The sequence below is a fragment of the Oreochromis niloticus genome, linkage group LG19 (assembly GCF_001858045.2).
Source record: "Oreochromis niloticus isolate F11D_XX linkage group LG19, O_niloticus_UMD_NMBU, whole genome shotgun sequence".
Taxonomy (NCBI): domain Eukaryota; kingdom Metazoa; phylum Chordata; class Actinopteri; order Cichliformes; family Cichlidae; genus Oreochromis; species Oreochromis niloticus.
The window spans coordinates 1,108,391-1,129,165 of NC_031983.2; the positions used below are offsets into that span (position 1 = coordinate 1,108,391).

General features: G+C 43.5%; 1 protein-coding gene across 3 annotated transcripts in view; it reads right to left on the reverse strand.

The window, feature by feature from the left end:
- The window catches only part of LOC100711078 (MAM domain-containing glycosylphosphatidylinositol anchor protein 2), a 193,109-nt gene extending 172,649 nt beyond the window's left edge, over positions 1 to 20,460 (reverse strand). For all 3 annotated transcript variants that reach the window (XM_025900808.1, XM_025900807.1, XM_003458435.5), the window contains exon 1: positions 19,706 to 20,460. In XM_025900808.1, coding sequence (XP_025756593.1) covers positions 19,706 to 19,778 — 73 coding nt within the window. In that variant the 5' untranslated portion in view covers positions 19,779 to 20,460. The remainder of the gene's footprint in view (positions 1 to 19,705) is intronic.
- Between the last annotated feature and the right edge of the window lie 315 nt (positions 20,461 to 20,775).

The window sequence follows — 20,775 nt, forward strand, 5'->3', positions numbered from 1 at the left end:
TGCAAAAAACCCCATCAATGTATTTTCACTTAAACAAGCAGCTGTTTTTTATGTGCATTAAAGTTATTGTCACGGTCTGACTGGCAGACCGTGGGGATGTGGGGAAAGGAGGACCCAGTCGCGGTACTCTGCGATGCAAACGGTGCTCTTTATTTACAGTGAAAACTGTACACACAATAATACATCCCCGTGATTCCCGTGTCGTGTCTTCTCTAAAAGTCCGTGCTCCGTGTTCTCCACTCTCGAGTGTCCACACACCCCGTGCTTGCTGCCCTCCAGTGTTCCACGCTCCTCGTGGAGTCTCATGGAATGATCCCGCGTCGGTGGGAGCTCCAAGACTCTCCTAAGTAGCTCCCCCGACGAGCCCTGATCAGCGGCAGGTGTGTAGCTTCGGGTGTGGCCAGTCCCCTAGCAGGGCCACACCCACCAGGCCTGAAGGGGCCTGTAAACCAGTGTACAGACACACCTGCACCCATACACACACACACACTCACATCTACAAGCATCGAAAAGAGCAGCAGCAACACCAAAAATACATATACTATCACCAGTCCATGACTGCCCAGGGATCCTGGGTCGCTCAGACCCAGGACCCTGACAGTTATATAAAAATGTAACACTGTAAGTTCCTCGCTGACAGTTTAACCAAAAGGCATTTCCAGTGGAAATTGGCCGACATATCATCAGCATAACCATGTATAATATCCACAAAACTTAAAAAGAGGTTATACACACACAACACGGTAATATTATGTTGAAGCACAGTACATATCACTCCGCGAGGCTCCTGCCTACGATAGCCGTAATGCTCCGACAATCCATCAAGCGGTGTGGGTCCGTAGCTTAGCAAAGTCGTACTAAGCTACGAACCCGCATCTGACAGATTTTCGAGCGTCATGTGTCACATAAAATCGTTTCGAGGTCAGTAAACAACCAGAATTCATACATAAAGCACGCGGGATTATAAGGGACACTGTCGATTTTCAGAAAAATCAAAGGATTGATTTTAAGTGTGCCGTAGTTTCCAAACAACACGGTAATAACGACGCCCCGCTAGCATGCGCTACCAAAAATAGTGCTTTGTTGTGTATCTGACGGACGAAAGCTAAACCAGTTCCACACCACTGAAGTTGCAGCATTTTTACAAACCAATTCTGGTTCATCCGTTTCATTTAACGATCCACTTTCGCTCTTCTCATTCTGCGTCGCCGCCATGTGCGTATGTAAACATAGGCACTGCGCATGCGCGTTTTACCCATATTCTATCGCGACATTTCATTTTCCTATCGTTGCCCAAAATTAGACCGGTATTACCGTGAACGATATGATATAGCCCAGCCCTATTCAGTAGTTTGCCCAAGGATGACAGAGCTGGGGATCAAACTACCAACCTTCCGAAGAGTACCAAAACAAAGCTTTGGCAGCCATGAGAACTGGGTAAGACACTATAAAGGGTCCATCCAGGACATGTGAATGAAGCAAATAGTAAATTGTATAATAATACTAACTACGAGCTGCTAATACTAGTAGGATATAGTATTACTACACCTCTCACCCCTGTTTGCAAATGTAGGAATGTTTAGCTTATTTTAGGGTTTAGGAATGGGTTAGATAGAATGTAGAATTATTGTAAAGACACTGACACTGCCCTCAATGTAATAAAGGCCTGACTGTGTCGTGAACTCAGGAGTAGATTTTAGGGGACCCCTCCCCCAGTTGAACTGTGAAAGTAAGAGGAAGAGGAGTGAATGTTGAGTGGAAATTCCCCAGAGAATACCTGTGGTCTCAACATTTGTAACTTGATAACTGTGGTCTGGAATGGAGATGGGCTTTTATGACCTCCGGGGAGTCACTACATAGAGACACACACACCTACAGTGCTTTAATTCTTACGCACCCACACCCACATGCACACTCACTCACGTGCACACACATACACACAGGTATGCGCACATAGTCACTCACGAGCACTCACATAGACACGCGGGAACACGCAAATGTAGGCATTCACGTGCTCACACACACACAAACATGTAAACATAGTGCTTAGTTTTATGGCACCTCGTAGAGGGATTAGAAGGGGGGTCACTTATACAAAACTGCATGTAACAGACAAAGGGGTTGAGATCTGCAGAGAAAGTCCGGGGTTCTGTACATCTCCCTTGTAGAAGGTATAATCAATAAGTGTGTATTAATAAAAGTATTGTTAATTGACTACTGAGTCCCGGTGTTCTTTCTGGAGGCCTGACGAATATATGAACCGGGGTGAAACTGCTTTTGTAACACAAATTACTTCAAATATATTTAAAAAAGAACTTCTGAGGATGTTTCAGACTTGACGTGTACATGGCTGAAGTGTTATGTAGATTCATATTAGTACTGAAAAGGCTGAGGTCATTTCAAACATTTCATACATCATATACAGTACAGATACAGTAACAAAAAAGGCCTGAGAACTGTGTGATGTGGTTCATTTCAATATCTGTAGGAGGTTTGTCGACCAGCTAATGCTACCTCTGTCTCCACAGATAACAGGCTCATAAGCCACTGGCAGCTTGCCTCACATGCTGGTGGAAATGCTGGTTATTAAAAATAAAGCAAAGTAACATTTTCCTGGGCTGAAAAATGAAGCTAAAGGTGAAGTACGAAAACATGCAGTTCCTCTAATGACCACTGGAGGCTTGCTCCAAACCAAATCGACCCCCACAGACTACGCAAAAATGTTTTCAGTTTTAAGAGTTAAGAATTAGAATATCTTATTAATTCCTACATGATGTGGTTACAGTTTCTCTAAGACAATAAGAACAGTAACAGACTGAACTAAATCAATTAATACAATATATTACAAACAAACAGAACTGAAGAAGCTCCTCGAATGGGAGGTGCAACTTAACGAAGTCCAGACGCTTTTCTTTCCAAGCTCCTTAGACTACGATGACCTGGATGACTGAGAACCTTCACAGACAACATAATATAAAGTTACCAAATATAAGAATTAGATCTAATATATCTACAAATAGGAAAATATATTACAGAGATTAAATAAATATGAGTGAGATTTTACTCTAAACTGTAAAACGTTGTTTCGTCTGTAGAGGACGTGTAACTGCTGCACTGTGTGCTGTGCATTAGATGGAGGAGTTGTACAGAGATAACCACAGGCAGGAATGATTTCCTATGTCGGTCAGTGGTGCATTATGGGTAATCTCAGTCTCTCACTGTGCTCCTGTGACTGGCCAGCACGTCACAGAGTGTGTGGGAGGTGTTGCCTGACAGAGTCCAGCTCCATCCACAGCTTTACTGTCCTTGTGATCAGTTTGAGTCTGTTGGCACCTGCGACCCTCAGCCTGCTGTCCCAGCATGCAACAGCACAGAGGATAGCATCTTATTTGTTTTACATCTGTTTTAATTTATTTACAAAACACAATGTTGGGGGATTTTTACATTTAAATAATGTTGGAAAGAAAGTAGCTCATGTCCTCTAGAAAACGGATAATCACAGATTTATTGTTGGGAGGAAACTTCTGCACCGTCAGGCTGTTTCAAGTTTTTACACTTCATTTTGGTTTAGGTTTGCATTTTAGGCAAAGTGCCTTGAAATCTATACTTTTACTGACTGTCACAGAAGTGTGTGGTTGTATGTTGATTGAACGGTCCTGCTGCAGTAACTGAATGTGTAACCAAAGGTGGCAGATGTTTGCAAAAAAACACACAAACAGATTCTGTATAGATTCCTGAGCAGTGTGAGGCTGCACTTGTATGAAGACGTACGTGGCCAGGAGAGCATTAGTGGACAGTTTTTGGGTAGCGCCCATAAATTTATGGGACCAGGTCCAGACTTATGTTGTATGGTTTGGGAACAAATCAGGTTCAGTGTAGGGAGAAGACAGTCCTCGCAAAGGCATTACTCCAGAAATGTGCCTTATTTACAGATGGCCTCAGACAACAGCTTCATTAGAAACACACAAACTGAAAACCCACCTCCTCCAAACTCAACTAAACTCCACAATGATCAGTGCTGGGGATGAACACAACAAGTATCTGTTAGCAGATCTTCACACCTCAGTCTGATTATGTATAGTTGTGTTCAGGCTTGCTGCAGGCTAGCTTTAGCATCGGACCCATTGCACTGACATATTTCCAGCAGTCAGGAACTGATGTCAGTCCCATTTTACAGAAGATGGTTTCAGTCTAACAGCAGAGTCGAGCAGCAGAGGCTACTCAAAAGCTAATTAATGAATAGCAATTATTTTAGACATTGTCTGAAAAACATAAAATATATGTATATTACATACATAACTAAATATTAATAAATATTGCGAGTATAGTGTGAGTGTATCCAAAAACAAAAACACTTACATCCTTCAGCTTTTTTAGAGATGACTTGACAGTGCTCGTAAAATGCTAGCACTCTGCTAATGCTTGCTGATTGGTCGATTAAGACGTTTGTTATGTTGCAATTTCCCACAAACACTTCGTGTGGGATCAGAAGTCCGGACAGCGGTCGTTCTCCAGTATTTGGATATTCATAGATAAAATGTTCTTTTATTTATGTTTTAGTTGTTTAAAGGTGGTTGGCTAACAAAGGTGCGTAACAACCACCTTCTGGGGACATTACACACCACAAAGCACCAATACATACAACAAACAAACAAAGAAACATTTTTAGACCAGAGAGAGTAACAAACTATTCTTTTTTTCCCCAAATCGTAATCATCATCTGCTCATACAGAATGCTACTCACTAAATTAAAGCATCCTCTTTATGTTCAACCCGGCTGATTGATTTTTAATCTCAGTTATGATTAAGAATCATAATTGTCAGGAACGAAACGCAAAAACATTGATCTCACAAGAGAAAATGACACCTTGTACCAGCTTCAGTTGAATTTGATCTGCATTAAAATAAAATACGTATAGAAAGCCTGAAAACCGTCTAGACCAACTCCCACCCACGAAACACATACTCATTGTAAAATCTTCATATTTACTCAAATCAGACGATAAAAGGCAACAAAAAGTGTTCAGTCTGATGACGTCTTAGTGTGCTTTTATGTTGTGCTCAGTCCTACACATGGATCTGGACTCAAATTATCCAGACTGTGTGAATAAGTGTGGCGCCTGCAGTGAATGGAGCGGCCTACAGGAGGCGCCGTCGGCTCCTCAACCTGTCGTTTGGAGTCGTTGAGTGAAAAGCTGCCAAACACAGAGCGAGTGTGCGGCAGACTGGCTGTTTGTATTTGACCTTTTCCATCCAAATGAGCTTTAACTTCATTGTGCTGAGGAGAGTTTATGAGGCAGAAAATGAGCCCATATGGCTGTGAAATCAGATCAGTGTCACCAACAACAAATCAAACAACACATCTGACTGCCAGAGAGCACAGCAACAACAACACTGACTGACTGACTGCAGGCTGAGCCACGGTGACGATGGAGCAGCCATCGAAGGATGACAGCGGCTGACTCATCGGACGAACCAAGGTTCACACTTTCCCAGACAGCTTCAGTGTCATCAGGGAGATCCTGGACTAACGCTGGGGTCTGAGAGCTGGCTCCTTCTAGTCAGTGATGCTGTAACAGTTCTAAGAGTTTTATCTGGCAGTTCACCCTCTGAAGGAAACTGATGTTGTTTTAATAAATATTACAAAGATTTTCCAGGATATTTGGAATCTCCATTTCTAAGGCACTGGGAGAGAATGTACTCTCAAACTGGAAAATTCAATTATTCAATTACATTTTATTTCTATAGCACCAAATCACAACAAGCTGCTTTATGTTGTAAAGTAAAGAAGAGAACAGTGAGCAGGTAAAATCTTTGCGGTGTTTCTGGTTGAAACTCTGCGTACAAGGCTCACCCACATGCACACATATCCAGGTTGACTCTGATCCATAAAGGCACACTGCGTGCATTTGTGTCTATCAGGTGGGGCTGTGCGATATGACCAAACTCTCATATCTCAATATAAGATCGTCCCGACAACGATATATCACAAACATTTTAAATTTTCAGCTAATTTTGGCAGCTCGACTTGCGTGACGTGTTTTCAGCTGGGCGTCGTGTACCTGGAGGCCAGTGTTACATAAGTTGAAACAGTTTTCTTTGTGAGTATTTATTACACAGCCTGTTCTAAGGTTCATTTTTTAGCACCTGACGGCTCTTTTTAGCTTCTCGTCTGTAAACACTCTGCATACTATTTCACGTGATTCAGTTTATTTTGAAAAATCTCAGCAGGATCTTCAGCTTTATTGTGAAAGGTTTATGTGGAAAATAAACAAGCGGACGGCAGAACCAGACGATTGTTGTTGCTAACGACAACGCATAAAAACAGTCACTTGTGCGTCCGTAGTGTGGTTATATTAAATATAAGAGAAAGAGAGAACTTTAAGAAATTCTACAGTGACCAAAACCATGAAAAAATATTGCCGTAAACAGTTTATTTTGCGACACCACAAAACAAACGATAGTGTAAAATGAACCGATAGACGTTTTTATATCGTGAGCCGATATATATCGTTATATTGAACAGCCCTACATCCAAGTTTCATAAATGTTTTTCTCCTCACAGGATTTTTGGCTTTTGTGCTCACATTCTTCTTATAAATGAGATCCCAGACCCACAAAGGAGAGGTCCAGCTAGCTAAGCTGGCAGCCTTTTACATGCTGTAAGCTCTGGTTAGGACATCACCAGCAGTAGCTGAGCCCCATGAACAAACAGCAGCTGCTGCAGGGCGGCACTGGGGATTATTTGGTAAAAGTCCAGCTGCCACTTTGTTTCAGACAGAGATTCTACTAACTGTACACACGTGTTTCAGTTTATCATTTGGTCTGTTTCAAGCTAAAAGCAACAATTTGTTGTTGTTAGCAGCGCGTGTTAGTGTGAACATGTGTGAAAGCTGATGTGTTCAGTACACACTTGGATGGTTGAAACTGAACAAACGTTACAGCCGTGAACCTACCACGGTGTCATTTTTAAAACAACCATATCCACTAAAGGGCAACATGGTGGCACAGTGGTTAGCCCTGTTACCTCACAGCAAGAAGGTCCTGAGTTCAATTCCACCATCAGGCCGGGGTCTGTCTGTGTAGAGTTTGCGGGGGTTCTCCCCGGGTACTCCGGCTTCCTCCCACAGTCCAAAGACATGCACTTTGTGGATGTCTAAATTGTCCTTGGGCAAATGGTTGTCTGTCCCCGTGTGTTAGCCCTATGACCGACCAGAGACCTGTCCAGGGTGTACCCCGCCTCTCGCCCTATGACAGCTGGGTCCCAGAAAAGGATAAGCGGAAGCGAATGGATGGACATCAAATAAATCCACAGTTTAAAAAGCTCATAAATATTTGTCTCATAATGCACAGACAAAAAGAAAAGGTCACTTCCTCCGGGTGCAGAGGGGATCAGTGAACCAGGAGGGTCATGCTGTTTGGATCCTGAGGGTACGTCCCAAAGTGTGGCCTGCACACATCCATCTGCTCAGCGTCCTCCTCAGTCATGCTGGTGACCACCAAACTGCAGAAGCACTAAACTGAGCTCACACTGCAATACACCCATGTACAAAGCATCTGTGACAGCAAGACCTCCATCGTGTAAAGCACAGATGTGGCTGTAATCTACATCCCAAAGGCATGTGGTGAAACAAACAGCAGGAAATTTCAAGTATACTATAAACATTCAGTTTACCTGCTGCAGCTGCAAACGATGGTCATGTAACACAACAGACAAATGTGAAACTTTCAAATAATGTAAGAATTTATAGGTCTGTAGTTTGGACCAGAGACACTGTCCTCCTTTTGTTCTCAAATTGAGCTAAAAGATAATCAAGTTTAAAATTAATTTTCTGTCTCATAGATTAGTCAACTTATCATTTGAACTCAGCTCGTCCCAAAGCCTCTGTGGCAGAAACCAGCAGAACAATCAGGCCTCCATTCACCAAATGTTCCAATACAAACACACAGATGTTGCTACCTAATCCCCTTCCTGTCCTTCCTTCCTCTCCTCCTGCAGCCTCACAGCTTCTGTTTGAACACGAGTTTTGGTAAAAATCGAATTTTAACAGCACGGCCCCGCAGACGCATCAGCACCGATGTAAGTAACATCAGCTGTGATGTAATACGCCTCCTCTTCTCTAATCTGTCACATATAAGATTACAGATAATCTGGGTGTGAGGTGACGTCACACGGTCAGACTCTGCCCAAAGCAAACACACACTGTGGTGTTATTAGTAGGGAAACACACAGAAGACCAATGTGAACAGTTATGGTGAGCACTTTGATGCTCACGCTCCGGGTTATTTCTGCCAGCCTTGCAGGATGTCAGGCAACATGCATGTATATGTCATAAGTGCTGCGATTTGTTAGCATCTTCCAAACAAAAGAAAAATCCCACAGCAGTCTAAACTGACAGCAAATCATGACTTAAACATCATTTAGTTTGAATTCTAATGTCACCATCTAAATTCTTTTAGATGATATCATAAGATTATAGCAGATTAAATCTAAACGACTCACATCTAAAGTGTGAAAGTTGCTCCACATGTTTACAAAGCGTCTCATTTTCCTTGAAACCAAATGCAAAGCATTCATACATCTACATCATCTCTAGGAGATCGCCTCTGACTGGATCGCCTCCAGAACATCTTCATTTCCATTTTATTCATCGATAGTGTCGAGACATCTCATCACCTTGTTTTCATCAGATGAACATCATTTGTTAACAAAGTAACTTCCTTCTGTTGTAAAGGTTACATTTTTCCATGAAATACCTGACAGCTCCATTTGGACTTGTTTTTGCAATTCTACATTTAAAGTTTAAAGTCTACATTTTATTCTAAATGTAGACTTTAAACTTGAGAGCAGGTCCCATCATCTACCTCCTGCACCGAGCTCTGACTCACCTGGAGAAGCCTGGAAGCACTGTGAGGATCATGTTCTTTGATTTCTCCAGTGCTTTTAACACCATCCAGCCACGACTTCTGAGAGACAAGCTGGAGCTATTGGGAGTGGACCACCACATGTCCCAGTGGATACTGGAATACCTCACAGAACGTCCACAATATGTGAGGTCACAGGGCTGTGTCTCTGACACACTGGTCTGCAGTACGGGGGCCCCACAGGGAACTGTGCTGGCACCGTTCCTCTTCACCCTCTACACTGCAGACTTCTCCATCAACTCCCCACGCTGCCACCTACAGAAGTTCTCTGACGACTCTGCCATAGTCGGCCTCATCACAGGTGAGGACGACTCAGAGTACAGACAGTGGACTCTGGACTTTGTAGACTGGTGTCAGCAGAACCACCTGCTGATCAACGCCAGGAAAACCAAGGAGTTGGTGGTGGACTTCCGGAGACGCAGACCCACCACACGGACACCGGTGAACATCCAGGGAGTGGACATTTAGATAGTGGACTCTTATAGGTACCTGGGTGTTCAGCGGAATAATAAACTGGACTGGAGCCACAACACTGATTACAGGAAGGGTCAGAGCAGACTCTACCTGCTGAGGCGGCTGAGGTCATTTGGAGTACAGGGAGCGCTTTTAAAGATCTTCTATGACTCTGTGGTTGCATCTGTCATTTTTTACAGTGTTGTATGTTGGAGCAGCAGTTTATCGGCAGCTGAGAGGAAGAGGTTGGATAAACTCATCAGGAAGGCCAGCTCTGTTCTGGGATGCACCCTGGACCCAGTGCAGGTGGTGGGAGACAGAAGGACTCTGGCCAAAATAACATCTCTGATGGACAGAGTCGCCCACCCCATGCATGTAAATGTTGCTGAACTGCAGAGCTCCTTCAGTGACAGACTGCTGCATCCTCGATGCATGAAGGAGCATTTCCGCAGGTCCTTCCTCCCTGCAGCTGTCAGACTGTACAATCAGAACTGCTCCCAACAATCACAGATGTTTACATCAGTGCTGTAACTGCAATAAGTTAATCAACCGATTTGCACTACAACCTGGTTTGCCTCTTATCTGTAGTTATTTTTATTTAATTTAATAACTGTACAGTACTCTCTGTATATAGTAACCATTGTCCTTAATGTAAATATGTAAGAAAAATTGTGTATGTTTCTGTTCTGTGTCCTGTGTACTGTTTGTTTGTATATGTGTCTTTCTGGCTGCTGTTACAACCAAATTTCCCCTTGTGGGACAATTAAAGGATTATTCTATTCTATTCTATTCTATTCTATTCAGTATGTTCAGGCTCAGCTCACAGAGACCAGCACTGTAGACCAAGGATGGCAAAGGTTTCTTACTTTGAACTCTTTTCGAGCCCACAGATAATAAAGACATGCTGACCGAGGGGAAGGCATCTGGATTATGGTGGTGAAGGAGAAGACATGACTAATGTGTTGGCTGTCTGTGAGGAGGTCGCAATGCTTTGTGATCTGAAGTAGGGCTGTGCGATATGACCAAAATCTCATATCCCGATATTAAGACATCTATCGTCCGATAACGTTATAAATCACAAAAATGTAACATTTTCTGTAAATTCTGTGAATGTCGGGCAGCTCGACTTGCGTGAAGTGTTTCCAGCTGGGCGTCGCGTACCTGGAGTCGAGTGTTTTAACTGATGCATGAAACGATACATTTTTAGACATAGGTTGTAACAGCCGCCGTTTTCTTTGTGAGTATTTATTACACGGCGTGCTGCGGGGAAAAGCCTGTTCTAATGTTTGAGTCTAAGGTTTATTTTTTAGCACCTGGCGGCTCTTTTTTGCTTCTCATCTGTTAATACTCTGCATCTTTCACGTGATTCAGTTTATTTTGAAAAGTCTCAACAGGATCTTGAGCTTTATTGTGAAAGGTTTATGTGGAAAATAAACAAGCAGACACGAGGTGGTTTTACCGTCGTTGTTGCTAACGACAATGCTTAAAAACAAGCGCTTGTCCGTCGGTAGTGTGGTTATATTAAATATAAGAGAAAGAGAGAACTTTAAGAAAGTAATATAGCCACTACAGTGACCATCAAAATAATGAAAAAATATTGCCGTAAACAGTTTATTTTGCGACACCACGAAACAAACGATAGAGTAAAATGAAACGATAGACGTTTTTATATCGTCATCCGATATATATCGTTATATCGAACAGCCCTAATCTGAAGGATGTCCTGAGTGCCACATGCTGCTGGGTCTCTATCTGACCACCTGTGACTGAGAGTGAAGGTCCTCATAAACACTTCTGGAGGCAGTGTCCTCACAACAAACAGAAATGACTGACGAGCACTAAAGACAAAGTTTCTGGATTTTATGATTTCTGCCTGACAGTTCTCATGTTTCACCGTTGTACATCAGTAAATGTAAAAAGCTGATGGTACAGCCCATATTATACACATGCTCACTTGTTCGACAGTGAGCTCGGACCTGTACTCGGACTTGAGCTCGGACCAATCACCTGGAGTTTTCCCCTGTGTCACTGACACAGATGCAGCAGCTGGACTGTTTCTGGAAGCCCACAGATATCGGCTCATCACAGCCAGCACGAGGAGTACAACAGAGAGCTGTGACAGCTTTACCAGCACATCCTCTGCTTTTGTTCACATTTCTTTAAATTATCTTTTCTTCTTGGCCTATGTGAAGATGCATCAGCCTGGTGTGAACACACTGCTACTATAGCCATACCTCAGAAAACACATGACACATAGCTGTGAGTTATACGTGCATCCCCAAAAATACAGCTGATAACAGATATGGATTTGACTAATCAGTGACAGCCAATATGCTAATCCAGCTAACCAGCATTAGTGGTTCTTCTGCTTATCCAGGGCCGGGTCGCGGGGGCAGCAGCCTAAGCAGAGAAGCCCAGACCTCCCTCTCCCCAGCCACCTCCTCCAGCTTATCCGGGGAACACCAAGGCGTTCCCAGGCCAGCCGAGAGATATAATCTCTCCAGCGTGTCCTGGGTCTGCCCCGGGGCCTCCTCCCGGTGGGACATGCCCGGAATACCTCACCCAGGAGGCCCCCAGGAGGCATCCTTGTCAGATGCCCGAACCACCTCAACTGGCTCCTTTCGATGTGGAGGAGCAGTGGCTCTACTCTGAGCCCCTCCCAGATGGTCGAACGTCTCACCCTATCTCTAAGGGAGAGGCCAGCCACCCTTCGGAGGAAGCCCATTTCACGATCTCGTTCTTTCGGTCACTACCCACAGCTCGTGGCCATAGGTGAGGGTAGGGGCGTAGATCAACCAGTAAATTGAGAGCTTTGCTTTTTTATCACATATAAATAGTTCAAACAAAATCAAGATTTTTCTGTCTCACCATCTATTTTAGACGACCCGTGGCGACTGGTTAGCAATGAGTGTGCATTCAGCTTTGTGTTATCTGACACAAACCTTTGAATTTCCCTATCATTGGATATAAGACTATTAGATTAAACAGATTACACTCCAATCCTAGTGATCCATATTTAGACAACAAGAAAAGATTAAATGAAAGAATCAGTATTATATATGAGCACCAAGGGTGAAAAACACAGTTGAACAAATGTATTTAAAAGAATTAAAAGTTTTGTTTTATGTCAACAAATCATTTGCAGTTTTCTCACCAACATCTGGCCCGTGGTGATCTGCTCCTTTACACACTTAGACTGTAAAGACCTACAAGAACAGCTGCGTTCAAACATCCTGGCTATTTGTAACTGACACACACACTCACACACTGACACTGACACACACTGACACACTCACACATACACACTACAGGATTTCTACCTGATGTTACACTGGAACTGTTGAAACTCCTGTTTGGCTGCCTTTTGTTTACTGGTCACATAAACAACACAAACAGTGTTGGTGTGTGAGACTGTCACCAAAGCTTTATAGTGTGTGAGTGCACCTCAGGCCATATCGTAGAGTAACACAAGAACCAAACACAAACAGATACATACACTCTTTGGAGTAGCGACCCCAACACTGAAACAGCAGAGAAGCAGAGCACAACGATGCTGCTGGGTGTGAGCAGGTCAAAGCTGATGGATTAAATAAATGAACCATTTTGGTGTAGGTGTAATCTGTAACCAAATTACATTTATATCAAAGTATTTATCTACTATTATTATTATTAGTAATCACAGACCAAACAGTGAAGTCCTTTATTGTTATTCAGTTATGAATGGAAAAAATAAACTATTAGTTGTTTTCTTTCATGTACTTTATGCGATTGGTTGACCTCAGGTCAGAACATGTGACAGTGTCTCCACAGCACGCTCTCATCCCAACCATACCACACCGACGGCTGTGACAGACGTGCTGGAGGGGATAACGCTCTGGTCTAACAGAAACATCTGCTTCACATCTAATTTATTACTTAGAATCAAAAAGAACATGAGCTATTATGAGCAATTACTATTTCTATCGTTACAATGCCGTTACCGTTACTAACAAGAAAATGCAGTGCGGTCGCGTTACTATTTTTCAACAAACAGACGGCTGAAGCTGTGTTCAGCTTACCGCATCTTATATCAGTTGCACAGAAGTAACTTTAAGTAATCTGGGCACTACAGCTTTAAGCTAGGGATGCAACGATACCAATTTTTTCAAACCGATCCGATACCGATACTTGGATCTGAGTACTTGCCGATACCGAGTACAAAAACCGATACTTCTGCCACACACAAGTTAAACTTAACCGGTAGTAAAGAAACGACCCCACACAACTCTTTAACACAAACGAAACGTTTACTGAACGTAAGGGCAGAGACAAATACTGTACAACACATCCCTTTTTTAAACTCAAATGATATTCCAATTCCTTAACCAAATGAAATACACTGCATAAATGAAATAATTCCCTTTCAAATTATATTAAACAACCCAACTTATGTTATCACCTTTTGGTAAGTGACTCACTAATATACACTCCAAAACACGTTATATAAATCCACTAAACATACAATATTCACACATGGGCGCCACACACACTCACATTCACACTTGTTGCAGGCCTGTTTGCTGCTCACGCCGGACGATGGAGAAAAATCCTCTTCTCCCCAGTAAGAGCACAAAAGTCTGACTTACGGTGTGTTCACACCGAACGCAATAGACGCGAGCGAAAACGCCCCAAACGCCCCTAATTTGACGCGTGCACATTCGCACCTCAACGCGTGTCCAAGAAAAATCCATCGCGCGTGACGCGCGTGAACCGGAAATGTGGGAGGGATGTGGGAGGAAGTTGTGCCAGACGGTATCTTTGCTAGATGGCAGCTGTCGAGCTAGCGTTTGAAGAGAGAGTCTCCCTCCTCTATTTACTGTGGAGAGCAGAGCAGCGGCGTTAAGGACGTCCTCGCCGTACCTGGGTCCATCAGGTCCTCCAGAGGCGTGAGCGGTTTGGTGAGTTTCACCACTTGCTCGAGGAGCAGCGCCTGGATGACGGCCGATTTCAACGATATCACCGTCTTTCACTCGCCCAGTTTGAGGACCTGCTGTCCCGCGTCGGTCCCAGAATCGCCCGCCTAGACACCAACTACAGGCGCTCAATCCCACCTGCAGAGCGCCTGTCCATCTGCCTGAGGTTAGTAAAAGTGTTTAATACGGTAGTCCTTTATTGATACCTGTGCTAATATGCTAAACTATCGTTTATACACTGCTAACATGGCTGTGGTATGCTAACAGTGAATGCCGTCGGTGTTTACTGATAGCAAACTGTGGTATGGAGACGACTGTTTATAATATTTCTAGTGATACTCGACAGTTCTCATCAAGTCCCGATTTAATTCAATTTATGCTGTTATCAGTGTTAGCAATGATAGCATGGCTGTGGTGTCTATCAATGTATGCTCTCGGTGTTTGCTGATATCAAACTGTGGTATAAGGACCACTGTGGGTTAATCTTTGTAGTGATACTCACTCCTTTTTTCTTTTTTATTTAGACCTGGTTTAATTCTGGTATAGTTGAATATTTGTATATAATCCCTGCAGCTGTCAGACTCTATAACAGGGGTCAGCAGCCTTTCTTTAAACTGAGAGCTAGATGAAATTGTGAACAGTTTGGTTCATCTTTAGTTATATGGTTCTATCTAGCATATTCTATCTTGATAAGCTGTCTTATCACAGGTTAATTTTTCAAAAATATTAACAATGATTTAAGCAAGGAAAGGGCTACATGTCAACATACAACTCTTTATTTCTATTAATGTCTTACTTCATTCCTACCTGATTGACATGTCTAGGAATTATGAGTGATTGGCTCACTGTAGTGGTAAAAGTTGTTACCAATCAAATTATGATATGGTAAAGTTAAAACAAAACACAACTGACTGTTTTATATTATATCTAATATATGTTATGTAATTATCCTTATAATTACAAAATGTTTTATGTAAGATTTATGTTTTGTAATTTAAATCTAACATCACAAAAGTATTTTGGAATTTGAATAATGTATTTTGTAACTGCAGTACACATAATACTAATTTTGAACAATTTTGTCCAGGTTCCTTGCCACCGGGGACTCCTTCAGGACCATCGCGTTCAGTTTCAGAGTCGGTGTGTCCACGGTGTGCCAGATCACCCCCCAGGTAGCGACGGCCATCTGGGACTGTCTAGTGGGCGACTTCATGGCTGTGCCTTCACCTGGAGACTGGCGGTGCATCACAGAGGGATTCCAGGAGCGCTGGAACTTCCCTCTCTGCTGTGGAGCTCTGGATGGGAAACACGTCCAGACAAAGGCACCCCATATATCACATAGGAGACACACACATTGATATACACTAAATATTTATTCCATTTCTTTTTTTGTGGTGCCCAAATTTATGCACCTGCTTGATTTATCACATTTAACACAAATATCACTGTGTGTGTCTCCTGTATGATATATTTAACTGACATTTTTTATTGTAACAACCAACGATTTATACAGGAAAATACTGGCTATTAACAAGGTTGCCCAAACCTTTGCATCCCACTGTATTAGTATATTTTGTCATTAGTATAATATGAAATAAATTCTACATGTGTCAAGCCGTGTGCCAACATTTGCTGTGTAGTAGAACTGAGACATTAGTCATTATAAAAATTTATTTGAAATAATATTAAAATTCTCAAACAGAAAAACATTAAACATAAATATATAAAATATAAGTATTTACAGAGAGACAGGAATAAAAAGGACCCAGCTGCTCTCCAGAGCAGGAACAAGGCTGAGGAGGAAATGCTCCATTGGAGACTGGCGTGGCCTCTTCAGGGACACCAGGATGGCCAGCTCCACCACCGATGGACCGTCCTGGGACCAGTCCCTCATCTGCCTCGGAGCCGTCCTCCTCTCTGGGCCTGTAAAACAGCACAATACACAAAGAAATGAGAAGGCTGCTACTAGATTTTAATTTCAACATTGAAAAACAAAACAAACAAAAAAAACAGGATATAATCAGATTGGTTGTAGATATTTAGTAAAGGTGATCACAAGGGAATCCCACTGAGTAAAAAGCTATCAGTGCGTGCTGTACATCTGATGCTACAGTTGCATACCTGTGGGTGCAGCAGCAGGAGCTCAGGGACTGGGGAGCAAGGAGAAGCAACGGGGGATGCTCTGCTGCAGAATCAGTTGGTTCTATCAAGACAATATTAAATGTTAACAGGTTTTAAACAATAGTCATAGAGAAAGTATATACAGTGGTCCCTCATTTATTGCAGCAGGGGTTGTCAGAATAGCTAGCCCCTCGCCACGCACTTTATACACTTTTTCCCCACACACATGAACATTAGTCACAGTTCTCACAAGTTGTTTCTCAAAGTGCAAACCTTTGTAGATTGCAAAACGTAAAAGTATTATGCCGAGTTTTGTCTTCGTCTGCCTGCCACTTTCGTGCGCCTTTTTCCCTCGCTGTGCAGGTGTCTATTTCCGAATGAGGGTCATAGTTATGGGTGTTTTTGTGCTGTTTTATCTATTGGATGTGATGGTTAGAAAAACAAAACATGATAAATTTGACAAGCGCAGGAGACACAGCACGGAGGAGATTTGTCAATCAGGCTGCAGAATGCAATGCTGTACTGTGCAAAAAAAAAAAAAGAAATCAGCGAAAAAGCGAGGCAGTGACGGATGAGCGGGACCACTGTGTGCTGTTTATTAATAAACAAAATATATTCCTATATGACAACATGCATAAAAGCAGAACGGTATTTGTACATCAGTGGGAAAATAGCGGTGGCTTGCTAGCTTTTGTGCGGCTTCCTCGGGTCAGTGAAAAATGTAAAAAGAGAAATGAATGAACTCACCAGGTTGCCCGATCTCTTCACATATCTTCCTCCAAGCTCGGTCCTTTATATTCCTGTCTCGGTACACAAAGCAGCTGGTGTCGTACAGCTCCGGGTTGTTTGCTACGGCGTTGATTAGCCTTCCCTCCATTGAAGAATGAAGGGCTTTGGCTGGATCTGCCCCTTTGACCTAGGTCACAGCCACGTCACCAGGCTCCTGATTGGTTGTCGCGGCGCGATTTGACGCTGGAGTTCAGATTTTCCAACTCGAGCGGTAGAGGCGAAACACGCGTATGCACAAAATGCAACACAAAAATTCACGCGCGTGGTTTTTTTCGCGAGTCAAACGCGCCCCACGCGCTACACTGACGCGCGTTTCAGGCGTTTTGGCGTTTTGGCGACGCAAATCTGCCTCCGAATTTTCGCTGGACGCGCAATCGCGTGTCATCGCGCTCTTTCCATTGACTTTACATGTAAACCTGACGCTCTGGCCGCCTCTATCGCGTTCGGTGTGAACACACCGTTATTGCTGCTGGCCTCTGTGAGCTACCAAACAAATTTCGTTGTATAACTACAATGACAATAAAGTTCTTTATCTTTATCTTATCTTCTTTTGACTGAAGTAAGAGGGCGTGGAGTTTCACACAGACCTCTGTACGAGAAGGCTTCACTTGGTTTATACAGTCTATGGGAAAAAACTGTATTGCTTACTGATAATTACACAGACAGGGTTACCAAAAAATACAAAAGTAATGTCCATGCATCCATGCATCCATCCATGCATCCACCCATCCATCTATCCATGCATCCATCCATCCATCTATCCATGCATCCATCCATTCATCCATCCATCTGTCCATTCATCTATCCATGCATCCATCCATCCATCTACCCATGCATCCATCCATCCATCTATCCATGCATCCATCCATTCATCCATCCATCCATCCATCTGTCCATTCATCTATCCATGCATCCATCCATGCATCCATCCATCCATCTATCCATCCATCCATCTATCCATGCATCCATCATCCATCTATCCATTCATCTATCCATGCATCCATCCATGCATCCATGTATCCATCCATCCATTTATCCATTCATCTATCCATGCATCCATCCATCCATCCATCCATCCATCCATCTATCCATTCATCTATCCATGCATCCATCCATCCATCCATCCATCCATCTATCCATGCATCCATCCATCCATCCATTCATCTATCCATGCATCCATCCATGCATCCATCCATCCATCTATCCATGCATCCATCCATGCATGGCGTGCTGATTCGGTGCTGTATAAATAAATTGTATTGAATTTCTGTGGTCAGACAAAGATGGAGATGACTTGTACATTTGAAATCAAACTAGCTTTCTTGTTATAAGCTCAGTGTGGGGTATTATCACTTATGATTGGCTGGCTGCACTGACATGTTGTAACAGTATTTCATTTCATAAAATTAGCAAACACTGAAAAGTGTAGGACAAAACTCTGGTTACCTGGCTGTAAAAGCAAGTCAGCGATGCTGCTGTTCAGGGTGCAGCCTAGCACAACCATCAAAATACAATTTTTGGCCATTACATGCTTTGAACTGGGAATCAATGCCATAGGCCAAAATTTAAAAGTCAAATATAAAATTATAAAATAGATATTGGAAAATGCAGTTTTGTAAAAAGGGCATTTATAAAGTAAGAGGCTGAAACAGCAGATGCCTGAGCACCAGCACACTGTCTATGGTAACACACTAACTGTATTTACTAAGAGCTACGACACAGAAATAAGCAGATCATCAGCTGAAAAGCAACATAGTATTATAGTACATGGAACTTTCTACTGGAGGACTACAGTATAGCAGGACACAGTTATGACACCATATTACACCAGAATATGTGAAATGTGCAAGTAAGGGGAAAATAAGAAGATCGGGGTTTATGTACTGTAGAGGAATGGCCACCGTGCAGGAGCTGGGATGTGTTACAGTAACTACAGGAACGAACCAGCAGCATACCAGTAAAAGAACGGTCATTTCCAGTCATTTCCAGTGCCCGGTCATGTCAGGACTGATACAATGAAAACAGCAGCAGCAGCAGCAGCATCATGTCACCATCTGCTGCTGCACGGAGCTGCAGGCTGCTTCGTACAGAACCACCGGCACACACCGAAACCACAGTGCCATCTAATAACGGTACTGCTGGGGCCATGATGCAGGATTACCACTGCGGCTGTCCCTGTGTGCACAGGTGTGTATATCTGTGTTTGTGTAGCAGCCTACCTGTTGTGCCTTTAGGCCAGGCATGAATGTGACAGGACTGAATGAACCACGAACCAGCCACGCACGCTCACACGCACACACACATATATACAGGAGCCAAATCCCTCACAAGGTCAAGTTGCTGTTTGTAATACTCCGAGATCAACGCCGCTCGCGTGCACTCAAAATCGCATTCACGTAATATGTAAGGTGCGCGTGCATGTGTTAACTCAAAATATTTGAATTGTATGCTAATGACGTCCTTACCGTACACGCCCTGGCCGTGCACGCCCTGCAGGAGGCCGGTAAACAGCCACAGGAGACCGAAAACTACCCCCATCTTCACATCGTCCTGTGGCCTCGTTGCTGCTTCTCCCCCCTCCGGGGATGAGGATGATAGTTCGGTTCTCCGCTGCTGCCACTGCTATTCCTCCGTCCTCCTCCTCCGCTCCGTACACAATCCCACCCGGTGACCGGCTCTCATCCACAGATCCAAATATTTCCCTGCTAGCACCCTCCGACCCCGGTTAGATATGACGGGCAGATGCGGTTCTGCTCATACCGGTGCTAACGTTTGCTAAAAGCACCAGAAACCCTTGAGGAGAAGGACGTCCAGCGGCACCCGGAGAGAGCAGATGCTTTACTCGCTCCTTGATGATGACATTCCGGGGGAAAGGATTAAAACTGAAGGAGCAAACAGCCGGTGCGTCAGTCTTCTTTGAGCTGGTCAAAAGTGTGCGCTGACCGTGCGCCGAGTCCGCCGGGATGCGCGTCCCTCGGTCAGTACCGGAGATACATCCATCATCCTGCGGAGAAGCGCTACCGCTCCGTGTCCCGTGTTAGTGTCAGCGGCTCGGCCCTTCAGGCCGGGGAGAGGAGAGGGACAGTCCGTGATGCCGTGAGTTCCAGCAAAGACGAATAAGCGGTCAGTCCGGTCGATTTGTCGGTGTATTTCACCGGTCGGTGAGAGACGTCACTCAGCGAACCGAGCAGTAAAGTCGCCGGAACGGAGAACGGAAGGACTTCCGGTATTTGTATATCAAAGTAAAAGTCACCTCCAGCTCATCGTGTTTATGGCTGATTCAGCTGCGAAATCTATCATCTTTGGATTTCACTGTGCTAAAATATCGCGCTTATTATAAAATAATAATAATAATAATTATTATTATTAAGTAATACATTTTATTTTCTCCCTAATCAGCTGTTAAATGGGAATTACTGGTGCAGGGTGTCATGGTCCGGGTGAGTGCGGGGTTTTACCTCTGAATAACGGTTTCCACCTGGAAACCTGCTTAAGACCAGCGCTCACCACAACTCTCCACCAGGTCTTCAAGTAA